Source organism: Anomaloglossus baeobatrachus, chromosome 2 (genome assembly GCF_048569485.1).
Source record: "Anomaloglossus baeobatrachus isolate aAnoBae1 chromosome 2, aAnoBae1.hap1, whole genome shotgun sequence".
Taxonomy (NCBI): Eukaryota; Metazoa; Chordata; class Amphibia; order Anura; family Aromobatidae; genus Anomaloglossus; species Anomaloglossus baeobatrachus.
Window position 1 is genome coordinate 478,309,203 of NC_134354.1, and position 15,379 is coordinate 478,324,581.

The 15,379-nt window shown below is 42.5% G+C and overlaps 1 protein-coding gene across 3 annotated transcripts in view; it reads right to left on the bottom strand.

The window, feature by feature from the left end:
* The window catches only part of TSGA10 (testis specific 10), a 115,499-nt gene that overhangs the window by 22,337 nt on the left and 77,783 nt on the right, over positions 1–15,379 (bottom strand). For all 3 annotated transcript variants that reach the window (XM_075336401.1, XM_075336400.1, XM_075336399.1), the window contains exons 15-17: positions 12,803–12,988; positions 9,475–9,684; positions 5,005–5,207 (exon numbers count right to left, since the gene is read on the bottom strand). In XM_075336401.1, coding sequence (XP_075192516.1) covers positions 5,005–5,207; positions 9,475–9,684; positions 12,803–12,988 — 599 coding nt within the window. The remainder of the gene's footprint in view (positions 1–5,004; positions 5,208–9,474; positions 9,685–12,802; positions 12,989–15,379) is intronic.

The following is a 15,379-nucleotide window of genomic DNA, read 5'->3' on the forward strand; positions in this document are numbered from 1 at the left end:
TCATAACAGGGATCCAAAAGTCTTAATATTGTGATTCCCTCATCCTGTGTTGCCTGAGTAGTGTTTCGCCCACGGTTAAGGAGGTCGGGCGTTTAGTTGGGATGAGCCCTGGGCCATGCTGTCTTTCTAAAGGCGGTCGGATCAGCGGACGAGAGCACCCACTGACCCCCGTGTCTCTACATATACCACACACTAGTCATTACTTACATGTCCATACCCACCTAGCACAACTATAACTCTTTTACTGTATATCAGAACTAGGCTGATCAGTGTATTATCTGAAGATTCTTGTGTAAGCAGTCAGTGTAAGGGCCCATGTAGACTGGCAGATAATTTGGAAAAGATGTTCGGAATACTTGAAAAAGATGTTAGGAATACTTGTTTCCTAATTATCAATCTCTTTAAACAGGCCAGCATTCACGAAGAAGTGAAACGCTCATTCGCCGAGTGAAGTAATTTCAAAGGTAACCGGTCACCATGAAAATGCAACCCAATCTGTAGGCAGCATGTTATAGAGCAGGGGGAGCTGAGAACAGATATATAGATTTTTAAGAAAAAATGTAGGAGTATCTGTGTTTTCATCATTTAATCCTCTGCATTCTCTTGGAGTTTCAGTCCAGTGGGTGGTCCTGTCAGTGATTGACAGCTATCTGTATGCACACTTATATACAAAAATAGCTGTCAGTCACTGATTGTAAAGCCCAAGGCCGAAAATCACAGATAGAGCAGATGATTAAATGATAAAAACACAGGTTATGGCTATGTGCGCACACTGCGTTTTTTTGACGCTGCGTTTTTGTGCATTTTTGGCCGCTAAAACCGCACAAAAACGCACCCGCGTAAAAAAAACGCGGCAAAAAACGCACGCGTTTTGCCGCGATTTGGTGCGTTTTGCTGCGTTTTTGCTCACTGCGTCTTTATGCGTTTTTTATCAGTGAACCAAAAAAAGAGGTCTGATGTCATTTCCTTCTTCAATGTGTTCTTCATTCTCCACTAGTGTATGCAGAAGAGCAGACAGCTGCAGAACTACAAGGCTCAGCATACTCCATCCAATAGTGTATGCAGGAGAGCAGACAGCAGCTGCAGAACTACAAGGCTCAGCATGCTCCATCCAGGACTGTATGCTTGAGGGAGAGTCAGGGGGAGCAGACCTACAAGGCTCAGCATCCTCCATCCAATAGTGTATGCAGGAGAGCAGACAGCAGCTGTCGAACTACAAGGCTCAGCATCCTCCTTCCAGGACTGTATGCAGGATTTCTTTGCCCCCCCCCAAACAAAAAAAATGACGTGGGCTTCGCCATATTTTTGTATGCTAGCCGGGTACAGCAGGCAGGTACGGGCTGCCCCCAACCCCCAGCTGCCTATTTGTACCCGGCTGGGAACCAAAAATATAGGGAAGCCCTTTTTTTTTAAATTATTTCATGAATTTCATGAAATAATTTTTTAAAAAAATGACGTGAGCTTCGCCCAATTTTTGAGTCCAGCCGGGTACAACTAGGCAGCTGGGGATTGGAATCCACAGTGCAGGGTGCCCATGCTTTCTGGGCACCCCCGCTGTGAATTGCAGTCCCGCAGCCACCCCAGAAAATGGCGCTTTCATAGAAGCGCCATCTTCTGGCGCTGTATCCAACTCTTCCAGCTGCTCTGATGCCGGGTGCTCGCTGGGTAATAATGGGGTTAGGGCTAGCTGTATAGCTGGCCCTAAGCCCGAAATTCATGGCGTCACGCCAATATTAGACATGGCCACCATGAATTTCTAGTAAAAATAAAAAAAAAACACAACACACAGAAAAATATTTTTATTAGAAATAAAACACAACACAATTAGTGACTCCATCTTTATTGAAATAAAGAACCCCCCTCCGCAGTAATCCTGGGTCAGGGTCCCACGCCGTCCAATCCGGATCCAATATCATCTGATCGGTTTGCTGGAAGGCGAGTCTGATCCCGTCCGATCGCTGCAGCAGCTGCCGGTAATCAGGGATGAAGTCTCCTGACGCATCCGCTGATACCGGCCGAGTGCCCGCGTCACCGCGATACTTACGATCACCTGATGCGTCAGGTGACTGCATCAGGTGATCCATCGCCAGGTCCTGCATCCATCGGAGGTGTCCCGGCCGTCTGCACACAGCCGGAGCGGGGGTGGCGATACCGTGAGAGGATCTGGGAGCGGGCATGGCACCGGGAGGCTGCAGACAGGTGAGTATAACTTTTTTTTTTTTTTCTACTGTTAACTTTTGTTTTCGCAGTCGCTTCAACCTCCCGCCCAGACATGGCGCCGCACGGCAGCATACATGCACAGGACGGGAGGTGGAAGCAGCGGTGACGGTACCGGGAGGATTCACGCTTCTGTATATACTGACAGAAGGAATCCTCTTCCTGTACACGTCACTTTACTACCCACCTCCTGCGTTTATAGCTGCGTTTTTGGTTTTAGAAACGCACCAAAACGCAGCTATTTGCGTTTCTCATTGCGTCTTTCAACATCCCATTGCACTCAATGGATGAAAAGCGCAGTGAAAAACGCGGGAATAATTGACATGCTGCGTTTTTGTGGCACCACAAAAACGCAGCTGAAAAAAAACAGATGTGTGCGGACAGCAAAAATGAAAACTCATAGACTTTGCTGGGGAAGCAAAGTCCTGCAGTTTTGAGGCCAAAAACGCACCCGAAAAACGCGCAAAGACGCCGCGAAAAACGCACTGTGCGCACATAGCCTATGAAGAATCTTCTCTTACAAAACTGTATCAGTCTACTTAACTCCTCCTGGTTGATTATGTGCTGATGAGAACATAATGTTCTATGGGCACAGAATAATCATATTCACTTTCATTTTTTGTGCATAGAAGTGGAGTCAACTTGTCTAAACAACTTATCTAAACCGGCTATTACATGACTGTTGGTCAGTTTGCATGTGGCCGATCAAAGGTCATTTAACGCTACTAGATGTAAATTTGCCCTAATTGAGATTGTGTTTTCTTTATCTTAGGCTTCTAATTGTAGTCTTTTTGCATCTATATCTGTTTAGACACTGTCCCTCATTCACCAATTTATTAGAAAACAAAGTTCATAGGTCCATGACGTTCCTCAATTACGTCAAAGGTTATGGAGCCTCAAAACAAGACTCCATAGGCCTTGAGCAGAAGCCACTCCCAATTCACGCTGTGCTCCACGAGTCCCGGTAACACTGATGAGTGGTATCGTCAGGAACATCTGATCAGTAATAAGCGGTGATGTTCTGACATCACCACTCATCCCAGTGATAAGCGGTGACGTTACTGAAGTCACCACTCATCACAGTCACCGGGAATCATGAACCACAGCGTGAGCAAGGAGTGGCTGCTGCTAAGAGTCTATAGACCCTCATTCTGAGGCTCCCAGCCTTTCAGCGACGTAATTGAGGAATATCGTGGGAACTGCTGGACTACTTTGGACCTGCACTATGTTGGATTCCCTGAACTATGTCGGACCTGCCTGGGCTTTTTTTTTTTTTAAATAAATGGGTGAACCAGATAAAGTGTTGGAGAGTGATTTTAAAAATAAACTATTTTTGTGTTTTTTTTTCTTTTTACTTACTGGGTTAGTATTGGGGGTGTCTGATAATAATAATAATAATTTTATTCATTTATATAGCGCTATTAATTCCACAGCGCTTTACATACATTGGCAATACTGTCCCCATTGGGGCTCACAATCTAGAGTCCCTATCTGTATGTCTTTGGAGTGTGGGAGGAAACTGGAGAACCCGGAGGAAACCCACGCAAACACAGGGAGAACATACAAACTCCTTGCAGATGGTGTCCTTGGTGGGATTTGAACCCAGGACCCCAGCGCTGCAAGACTGCAGTGCTAACCACTGAGCCACCGTGCCGCCCACACCTCTACATTAATACCATAACACCAAGACTTGGTGTTAGCAAACACTACACAGCTGCCTCAACCCCAACTACCATTACCCCATTTGCCAACGGACCAGGATCAATAACTATGGATCTTCCCAGCCTGATAATATCAGCCCGCAGCTGTCTAATTTACCTCTGTTGATTATCAAAAATAGAGGGGACCACACATAGTTTTTTTTAATGTTATTTATTAGGTTAAACCAGGTCTAAATACCCTTTAGTGCCATATGAAAGGCTATCTACCTACCTAACTATCTATCTATCTTTCTATCATTTTTGCACATCTTTAACATGTAAACATCTTTAATTTATTGAATGTATTTAATTCTGGTCTGTGCCAAATGGACAGCAAATGGGTGTCACACGGATGCCATCTGTGTGTTGTAAGTGATTTTCACAGACCCATAGACTTATATTGACTCTTTTCATCCGTGCTGACAGTAAAAAACGGACATGTCTCAGTATGGATCACACAGACTCAGGTGTGGTTCACAGATACACTGTTCATGTGAAAACATGGAAGTGTGAAGATCGCATCTTTTTAGGGCGGCCTATCACACTCCCTAGCCAAACTAATTTCACCTAATCCCTCTACAACTTCTCTGAACATAACCCCACGTCAAACTCCATGGCACCCAAATGCATCTCAAGGCTCTGGCCAACTGGTCCAGGAAGCCATTATCTATCCCCCATTTCCTCGAGATGGCTGGATTGTCATTGTAAATAAGCACTTGCACCTTGCCCCTCCCCCCATCTCATTGTAGATTGTAAGCTCTCACGAGCAGGGTTGCCTTTTTTTCCCTTTAAATATTGTATATAATTGTTACTTGTTTGTATGTTTATGTATATGATATGTATATGAGCCTCCTGAATTGTAAAGTGCTGCGGAATATGTTGGCGCTATAGAAATAAAAATTATTATTATTATTATTATTATTAAGATCAACACAGATGTTAAGGAGTATGCGTGTCAAAAGGGACACCACACATACTGGAAACACTGATGCGTTAAGGGTGTCTTTAGCAGAATTGCTATAGCTTAAAGTGATACTAAGTAATATCAGCTCGACTGCAGATTTACCAGCTACAATCATTTACTTACAGTTTGCTCTCTGCTAACATCAGCCTGTCCCCAAGCAGCAGAAGTTCTGAGTCAAGTTCCTGGACCCGCACTTGGGACTGGAATTCTTTGTCTTGATTTGATACTAAAAGGGCTTCCAGGTTCTTCACAGCGATCCTTTCACTGGCCAGCTGCTTCCTTAAGAGTTCTATCTCTGAGTGATAGGATTCCATTTCTTGTTGTAGCTGAACATGCAAAAAAGAAGAGATATCTGACTTTACAGAACATTGCTGATTATTTTCGAAAATTTGAAAAGTGAACGCCAAATCTTTCCTGTAATGTAAAGTAACAAAATCAGACAGAACTCATCCCTCTGCCCAGGTTCAACAATGGCTCTTCGCCCACTGCTCCAGTCTCGGCATTTTGGTTGCAACTCTTTTGGTCACTTCAACAGTTCATATTACCGCTGCAGCCAATCACTGAGTTATCTGCAAATGTAACGGGCACAAGCTGCTAAGCTTAGTGATTGGTTTGCAGTGGTGATGTGAGCTGTCGACATGATATCACAGTGGTAGCCAAAACACTCAGATTGAAACAGTGGTGGACAGCCGATACTGGAACCAGACAGCATGAGTACTATGTGATAATGCAATTTTTTATGGAAACAGAGGAAACATTTAAGATCCACTTATACTAAGTATAAAACCCCTATAGTAAGAATACTAATGTTTAGAATGGAAATGGCAAAGAACATTACATCAATGAGGTACCTTAAGTTCTGGGGGAAATGATAGAAATCAGTCCCTATTGTAGTCCCGCTAGATACTCACACTCGTAATCAGCAGGTACTATTGAGAATGGGAGTCCCTATACCATGATTAATTGCTAAAATTGAAGAACATGTGATCGGTACACTCCAAATTGGAATCAGTCTCCTGTCTGTAAAGGCACTATATCAACTGCGGTTCAGCTTCTATGCTATGTACATGCTTGACACACACCATAGTTATAATAAAGCAGGACAAAAAAAGCCAGGCTACACCAATTATACATTGAAAAAAATATTTCTGAAATGCTGAAGTTGTTCCTGATTGACAGAAAATTGTCTACACTATGTCGCTAAAACATGTGCCCCAACCTGTTACTTTCTAGCTATGCAGGAAACACATGTATTATTATGTTTGGCAACATATTCTAAAACATGTAATTAGTGAGGGGCGGACTCAGACTGTAAAAGTCGAATTCGCGCGGGTACAAAAGTACCCAAGCACCCACCTTGGACCCAGATCTCTTATGGAACTCCAGGTAATGATCAGGGTCTGGCAACTCGGGTAATTTAACAGAAATAAAGGAAAAATAAAGAAAAAAGGGGAAAGCAGGTTTGTTATACTTACCGAGTCCTCACACAGCTGCAACACTGCTTCCATGTCCACTCATACTACTTCCGGGGCCGCTCATTATCCTTCATGTATATGCACTGCTTCCTCCACCCGCCGGCAGTCCCTGCATCTCTGATTGGTTGTAGTCAGACACGCCCCCACACTGTGTGACAGCATGTCTGACTGCAACCAATCACAGATGCTGTGTGCGTACCCGTGATTTTCCAAAAATAAGACACTATCTTGTATTGTTTTTTGCGTCCAAAAAAGTGCTAGGGCTTATTTTCAGGTAGGTGTTATTTTTGGGAAAACACAATTGGGTGTAAGTTTACCCCCCAAAAGAGCAGACCCCTCACCTTCCAGAAGAATCATAGTTACCAGACCTCAGACATCTGCATGGCTCCCAGGTCCCCCTGCGACCCTCAGCGGGTATTTCCAGCAGGTATGCAGAACGCCGTCAATAAAAGCTATTAACTTCTAGATATGGGATTAATCTGCAGGATAATAGCATTGTAAAACTGCCCATCGCTTGCACTGAGAGCTCCACTGCCAGGAAGAAATTAACTTTGTTTCTCCCAGCAGCCTTGGGAGAGGCACAGCCAGCGCAGTTTCAGTCTCCGCTTAGTGCATAGTGAGTGGCGACTGTAAGCCCAGCCTGTAACTGAGTGCTTGCTGGCTCTGTACTGATACACTGCTAAGCTGGCTGTCAATCAGTCTCCAGGGAGGAACAAAGTTAATTTCCTCCTGGTAGCCAGGCTTTCTGTGTGGCAGCCAGGCAGTTTTAAAACTCTATTAATCTGCAGATTTACCCCATACCTGCAAGTTAACAGCGGGTTTTTTTTTTTACATGAGCGATTCCCTTTAAATGTCACAAGCTTGTTGGCTATACATGGAAATCTGATTAAGGAGTCTACCAGTATCAATTTCCTGCTGTAAACAGCGTCTCAGGACAATTCTAACATCTAGACTTGGGTACAAATCAATTTGGCATCAGCAGTGACCATACCGGAGTGCTGATAAACACTGTGGAGCCGTTCCTAATAATTCTCCTTGTGATAAAGTTTGGCTTTGTACCAAAGACATCAAATTAAAGGCTTGTTATAAGAAGCTGGCTCCTAAGTTTCTTGGTCCACTCCAGATTATTCAGGAAATTATCTAGCCCTTTTCGTCTGAATTTGCCTTCATGTTTTCATATCTCGTTGATAGGTCATCTGGTCCTCAATAAATTCTCTCCTACTGTCAGATGGCAATTTCTCCTTCTGCCTCTGACCGGACATGGAGTATGAGGGCAATCAAATTTTGGACTGCAAGAAGCTTTGTGGCAATCTCTTCTACTTGACAGAGTGGATGAGAGACAGTCCTGACGAGAGATGCTAGGTCCCTAAAAAGTATATTGATGCTCCAATCTTACTCAACAGATTTCATGCTAAGCATTATTCTCCTATAGACGCTCAAAGAAGGGGTGCTTTTACCCATCTGCCCTGCACAGGTGTGCATATAAATCTTCACCTATGGTCCATGCTGCTCACCCAGACTTATGGCTTAGAGAATCCACCTATCACATCATGTTTTGGAGCATGTGACACAGTTCCATTGTCATCATGGATTCTTTATGAATCTTTAAAGAGGTATTCCCATCTTCAGAGGATTGTTGTTAGATAGTGCTTGAAAAAAATAAGTACTTTTGCAATTTACTGTTTATTACAATTCTTAGCCATTTTTAAGATTACACTTTGTTTTCCTCTGTATATAGCTCAAGCGTAGGTGACAGACTACTGTAGTCTAGCAGAGGTGGGTAGACATTCACAGAGCTTCCAAGCTCTTTTCTATTGTGCTTATAAGAATTGCTTTGAAGCTGCCTGGGATCACGGGAGCACACTGTTATCCGCTAATCCCAGCAAGCTTCAGTGCAGTGCTTACAAGCTGGATAGAAGTGGTGGTCGGTGTCCTAGGAAATGAGCTGTAGAGAAAAGAAAATTGTCTCATAAACGGCTAAACATGTTATTAAACACCAAACTGCAAAAGTGTTTATTTTTACAAGTATCCAGTAATACTCATCTATGAAGATGGGAATTACTCCTTAAAGGGAATGTGTCATCAGGGAATGGACTATTGTTTAAATCACGTTTCTGTTCAGGAGAAATTTCCTAACAAATTATGGGATACATTTTTTCCTATTATCCATTGTGAAATTTATAAATTTGAGACTAAAATAACATTTTAGTAGCAATTTTTTTTTGTTTTCACTTCCACAATTTAAAAAGTTCTATGAAGCACCTACGGGTTCAAAATGCTGAACACACCAATAGATGAATTAATTGATTGGTCTAGGTTCCAAAATGGGGTAAGTTGTTGGAGTGTTGTTGGGGTTTCTGCTGTTTATATACCTTAGGGGTCCTGCTTTGGTAACATGGTGCCTACAATCTATTTCAGCCAAATTTCTGTTCCAAAATTCAAATGGCATTCCTTCCATTCCGAGCCCTCCCGTGTGTCCAAACAGTGGTTTCTAACCATGTGTGAGGTTTCAGATAATTTATTTATGGCTCAAACTTCCTGTTATTTCAGAAAATACATAAATACAGAAGGGGCAATAGACTGACTCAGACCCTGCTTTAGTTCTAAGGCTGGAGTTCCACTTACGTATGACTCTTGCGAGTCTCGCATCGGTATCACACAGCACGTCCGCACACTCTCCAGACATGAGCATCTTAGCTGCATGGAAATACATGCAGCCGACCTGCTGATTGTCAGGAGAGTGTGCGGCCGTGCTCAGTGATACCAATGCGAGACTCGCAAGAGTCATACGCAAGTTGAACTGTACCCTAAGGCATCTAATGAGTGTGTGCCAAGGTCATTGTGAAGGGAGGGAGAGCAGGGGGAGCTGTGATTGTGATTGGTGTATTATGTCTTACCAGCTGTGTACAGAGGTGTTACCTGTCATTGTAATCCTGTCTCTGATGATAATGAGCCTGCTCTTACTAAAAAAATAAAAATATGAGTCTAAAATAGCCCCAGTAGCTAATGTGAAAATTGCAAGATTACTAATTTTGTTTTTATTACTGCAGATCATCATATGAAAATTCTAAAATAATTGAAAATAACATTAGCAGGTAATATGTTTCTCACAACATACCATCTGTGCATCTTGTGCTTTGGCACTGAGTTGGCGGTTTATCATTTCTTTCCCAGAATCCAGTTTAACGCAAAGTTCCCTTGTAGATGCCAGGTCACTGAGGGCCGACGACTTCTCTGCTCTAACCTGCTGCAGCTCTTCTTCCATCCTTGTAACGGATTTGGTCAAAGAACTTATCTGAGATTTATAAGACTGCTCTGACGTAATATGCTGAAATCAAATAGCAAAAGGGCAGATGCATTAGAAGCTGTAAGTATATAAGTTGTAGATTTAGATCTGTCATTTATGGCTATGGTTACAGGGCCAATTAGCCTCACATGCAAATACTTTACTGCTGCAGTTGCATGCAAGTAATATGCAAACACCCAAGAAGAGTTCAGACATACGAGTGCTTGGGCACCGACATTTAGAAAACATATTGGTGCCGATTCATCATTTGCAATTTTTTTAAGTCACATTTCTTTTACATTTTTGAGCAAAAGATATAATCTTTCTTCATCATGACCCAAAGTTCTAAAATTCTGTAAATCACCTTTTGGATCCACTAAATGTTCCAGCAAAAATTGCATTCCAAAATTCAAATAGTGCTCCTTCCCTCCTTCCTTGTGCCCAACCAGTAGTTCCAAACCACATATGGGATTTCTTCATATTCATGAGAAATTGTAGAACAAATTGCATGGTCCATTTTCTCCTGTTACCCTTGTGAAAATGAAAAATTTGGGGCTAAAGTAACATTTTTGTGGAAAATAACTAATTTTTCATATATGATTTCCACTTTGTTTTAATTCCCCTGAATCACTTAAAGAATTAACAAACTTTGTAAAAGAGGTTTTGCACATCTTCAGGGGTGCAGTTTTTATAATGTGGTCACTTTGTGGTATGTATTGGCCCCTAAAAGCCACTTCAAATGTCAAGTGGTCCTTAATAAAAATAGGTTTTGTAAATTCTGTAGAAAAAAAAAGGAAAATTGCTCCTAAATGTTTAACCTTATACATTTGTAATGGGAAAAAAAATAAATACATATACATATATATTGTGAGATGCCGAGGGGAGAAGTACTTGAGAACAGGTATGTTTCCCCTCGGTTCATTTTATATGCCTCCATTTACTGACTGTGGAGCAGTCAGCCCATGCAAATGGACTGGGAAAGGCTGGGAAAGTTATATCTGGCTCAGCAATAAGTTAGTCACTGAAGCCTGTTTATTTCAGTGTAATTTTGGGCTCGGTTTTTCCTGGAGCAATCAGTGGGAATGGCAGTGGGACTGGTTGCTCCCTTCTCCACATTCAATCCAGGTTTTGATTCCTCACTGGATCAGCTGAAATAATCAGGAGGCACTCAGAACAAGGAGCCTGCTGAGGAGAGCAGTCCAGGCTCATGGCTGCTGGTGCTGAGGCGCAATACCTCCGCTTGCTGTGCTGAGGAACCGACACAGTAAGAAAATACTGTTTTGTTTGTTACATAGGTTTATTTTGTAGTTAGCATTCTGTTGTTAGTTAGTGGCCAGATGGCCTTAGACATTTATTTTCCTGTTTTTGCATGTGTAACACTGAGAGATAAGTGTACACAATAAACACGGCAGTGGCCGTATCTGTGTGGAACCTGCCAGTCTGCCGCTGTCATCTGTGAATCCATAGCCACTTGCTTGGACCAAAGCAAAGATCCCAGCTGAGCTATATCCTCTGTCTCACAATAGATATATATACACAGTACAGACAAAAAGTTTGGACACATCTTCTTTCTCATTCAAAGAGTTTTCTTTATCTTCAGGATGCTAAAAATTGTAGATTCACATTGAAAACATCAAAACTATGAATGAAAACATGTGGAGTAAAATACTTAAAGTGTGAAACAACTGAAAATAAGTCTTATATTCTAGGTTCTTCAAAGTAGCCACCTTTTGCTTTGATTACTGCTTTGCACACACTTGGCATTCTCTTGATGAGCTTCAAGAGGTAGCCACCGGAAATGGTTTTCCAACAGTCTTGAAGGAGTTCCCAGAAATGCTTAGCACTTGTTGGCCCTTTTGCCTTCACTCTGCGGTCCAGCTCACCCCAAACCATCTCGATTGGGTTTAGGTCTGGTGACTGTGGAGACCAGGTCATCTGGCGTAGCACCCCATCACTCTCCTTCTTAGTCAAATAGCCCTTACACAGCCTGGAGATGTGTTTGGGGTCATTGTCCTGTTGAAAAATAAATGATGGTCCAACTAAACGCAAACCGGATGGAATAGCATGCCGCTGCAAGATGCTGTGGTAGCCATGCTGGTTTAGTATGCCTTCAATTTTGAATAAATCCCCAACAGTGTCACCAGCAAAGCACCCCCACACCATCACACCTCTAGCATGGAGGATGCTTCACGGTGCTTCACGGTGGGAACCAGGCATGTAGAGTCCATCCATTCACCTTTTCTACAAAGACACGGTGGTTGGATCCAAAGATCTCAAATTTGGACTCATCAGACCAAAGCACAGATTTCTATTGGGCTAATGTCCATTCCTTGTGTTCTTTAGTCCAAACAAGTTTTTTCTGCTTGTTGCCTGTCCTTAGCAGTGGTTTCCTAGCAGCTATTTTACCATTGAAGTCTGCTGTACCAAAAAACAATGTCAGAATTGTGTTTTTTCACAATTCCCCCTTTTTGGAATTTTCAGCACATTATATGGTAAAATGACTGGTGCCTCTCACAACTACAATTCGACCCTCAAAAAACAAGTCCTTATATGGCTATATTTACAGAAAAATAAAAAGGTTATGGTTCTTGGAACAAGGGGAGGAAAAATCTAAAGCTCAAAACTGAAAAATGTCAAGGTCCTTAAAAAGTTAAAATTAGGGATGATCGAATGCCTCAAATATTCAGCTTTGCGAATATTCGACGAATAACTCGCCACTATGCGAATATTTGATGCGCAGTTTAAGTCTATGAGAAGCCTGAATAGTTCCGAATAGTTGTTATTCGGGTTTCCCATAGACCTACATTGCACATCGAATATTCGCAAATTTTTGAGGTATTCGAACATTCCTAGTTAAAATCTTAATGATTTATTAGGGTTTTCCAGTGTGTCCATAAACATTGTTGTCTGTCTAGTATTTTTGAATACGTTTTTAATTTTTTTTACAAAAATCAAGTTGGCAAACCTGTAGTAAGGTCCTGATTCTCCAAACAGTTTTCAGTACATCATAAAACTGTTTGAAATGTCCCAAAATGTTTGTGTAATTTATAGTTATGCAACATTTTGCAACTTTTGCTTATTTCGACCTGTCCCAGGCAGCTCTGCCAACTTTTTGAAACTTTTGTCATCCCAGTAACATAATCTTTATATAGTATCTTACTTTGTCAGACTCTAATTGTAAGACATCAGCTCTCTCTTTAAGTCTTCGGCGTTCTGATTCTGCACCAATAAGGTCCATCTTTATAGAGTTAAGTTCCGTCTCCAGTTGGTGAAATTTATCTTCCCAAATATCTGCCCTGGATGAGGATTTGCGATAATTTTCAAGAAGGTCTCGATTTTCTTTTTCCTGTTAAAGGAGAAATCATTTTAAAATGAGTGAGTAGGCAATCAACAATAGGAAACTTTCATATCACAAATTAAAGGGAATCTGTCAGTAGGTTTTTGCTGCCTCATCTGAGAGCAGCATAATGTAGGCAAATAGGCTCTGATTTCAATGATGTATCACTTAAATTACTGGCTGCAGCTGTTCTGACAGAATCAAAGATTTTACATTTAGCATGTAGCAGAGCAAATACAGCGGCTCCCGTTCACACCAGGCTTTCAGTGTAAATTTCCATAGACAGAAGCTGCTAAGGGGTGTGGAGTCGGACTTGAGCGTAAACGCTGCTGGGTTTGACTAAAGGTCCAGTCACACTAAGCAACTTACCAGCGATCCCAACAACGATAGGGATCGCTGGTAAGTTGCTAGGAGGTTGCTGGTGAGATGTCACACTGCGACGCTCCAGCGATCCCACCAGCAACCTGACCTGGCAGGGATCGCTGGAGCGTCGCTACACAAGTTGCTGGTGAGCTCACCAGCAACCAGTGACCAGCCCCCAGCACCGTGTGGAAGATGCTGTGCTTGGTAACTAAGGTAAATATCGGGTAACCAACCCGATATTTACCTTGGTTACCACCGCACGGAGCTACACGTGCAGAGAGCAGGGAGCAGCGCACACTGAGCGCTGGCTCCCTGCTCTCCTAGTTACAGCACACATCGGGTTAATTACCCGATGTGTGCTGCAGCTAAATGTGCACAGAGCAGGGAGCAGCGCACAATGCTTAGCGCTGGCTCCTTGCTCTCCTAGTTACAGCACACATCGGGTTAATTACCCGATGTGTGCTGCAGCTAAATGTGCACAGAGCAGGGAGCAGCGCACAATGCTTAGCGCTGGCTCCTTGCTCTCCTAGTTACAGCACACATCGGGTTAATTAACCCGATGTGTGCTGCAGCTACATGTGCACAGAGCAGGAGCCGGCACTGACAGTGAGAGCGGAGGAGGCTGGTAACAAAGGTAAATATCGGGTAACCAAGGACAGGGCTTCTTGGTTACCCGATGTTTACATTGGTTACCAGCCTCCGCAGAAGCCGGCTCCCTGCTGCCTGCACATTTAGTTGTTGCTGTCTCGCTGTCACACACAGCGATCTGTGCTGCACAGCGGGACAGCAACAACTAAAAAATGGCCCAGGACATTCAGCAACAACCAACGACCTCACAGCAGGGGCCAGGTTGTTGCTGGATGTCACACACAGCAACATCGCTAGCAACGTCACAAAAGTTGTTCGTTAGCAGCGATGTTGCTAGCGATGTTGCTTAGTGTGACGGGGCCTTAATGATAAAGCTAGGAAGCTTAAGCTAACATTCCAGGTAGCCAAAAACACATTTTATGATAAGAGATGCAGGGCTGAATTGTTTGTGTTAACTCTTACAGCATGCGGTCTTCAGATTATATACCAAAAACCTGCTAACACAGTTCCTTTATCTGGTTAAAGTGATCCTGTCATCTGATTCATGCTGCCCAAACTGCGGGTAGCACAAATCAGATCCTGGCTGCATTATTACAGCCAGGCATACTTGTATCTTTCTCTAAAATGTAGTGTTAGACTTGATTGATAGGTGCATGGCTACAAGTGTTTTTAATAATGATTCAATACAGGAATTACATTTTTACATCAGGTGAAACAATTGTATCATTTTTCATATCCATTACTACTACTCCATAGTCCTGGAGTTTTTGTGCACTTAATACTGAGACCATTGCTCAAGACCCTCCAATATGTAAGCTACTAAGCTGGTGAGCTGTATCGCCCCCCTCTTTCTTCTTTGTCTATATAACATATATAAAATTATGATACAGCCTTTTTCACATCCAGCCTTATATACCCATTATAAAGTCCCAGGAGCAATATAGAAAATCTTTAAAGGGAACCTGTTAGTCGATTCATGATGGCCAAACAAGAAAAAGCATTAATCAGAGTTTGGACCACCAGATCTTGTAACTCGAGTGTTTTAAGGGGAATCTGTCACTAGGTTTTTCTACCTCATCTGAGAGTAGCATAATGTAGAGACAGAGACCCTGATTCCAGCGATGTGTCACTTCCTGAGCTGTTTGCTGTCATTTTGATAACATCAATGTTTTCTCTGCTGCATATCTAGCAGTTATACAGAGCTCATGAATATGCTGGACTACCTGTGAGTCCTTTAATGATAATCTACTACTTATTAAACAGTGATTTTATCAAAACCACATTAAGCAGCCCACACACAACTAGAATCAGGGTCTCTGTCTCTACATTATGCTGCTTTCAGATAAGGTGGCAAAAACCTGGTGATAAACTCCCTTTAAGGGAAAACATATCTGGTTCCCTTTAAATGTATATATAGCTATGTAGATCGCCAATGGTCTAGAATTAATT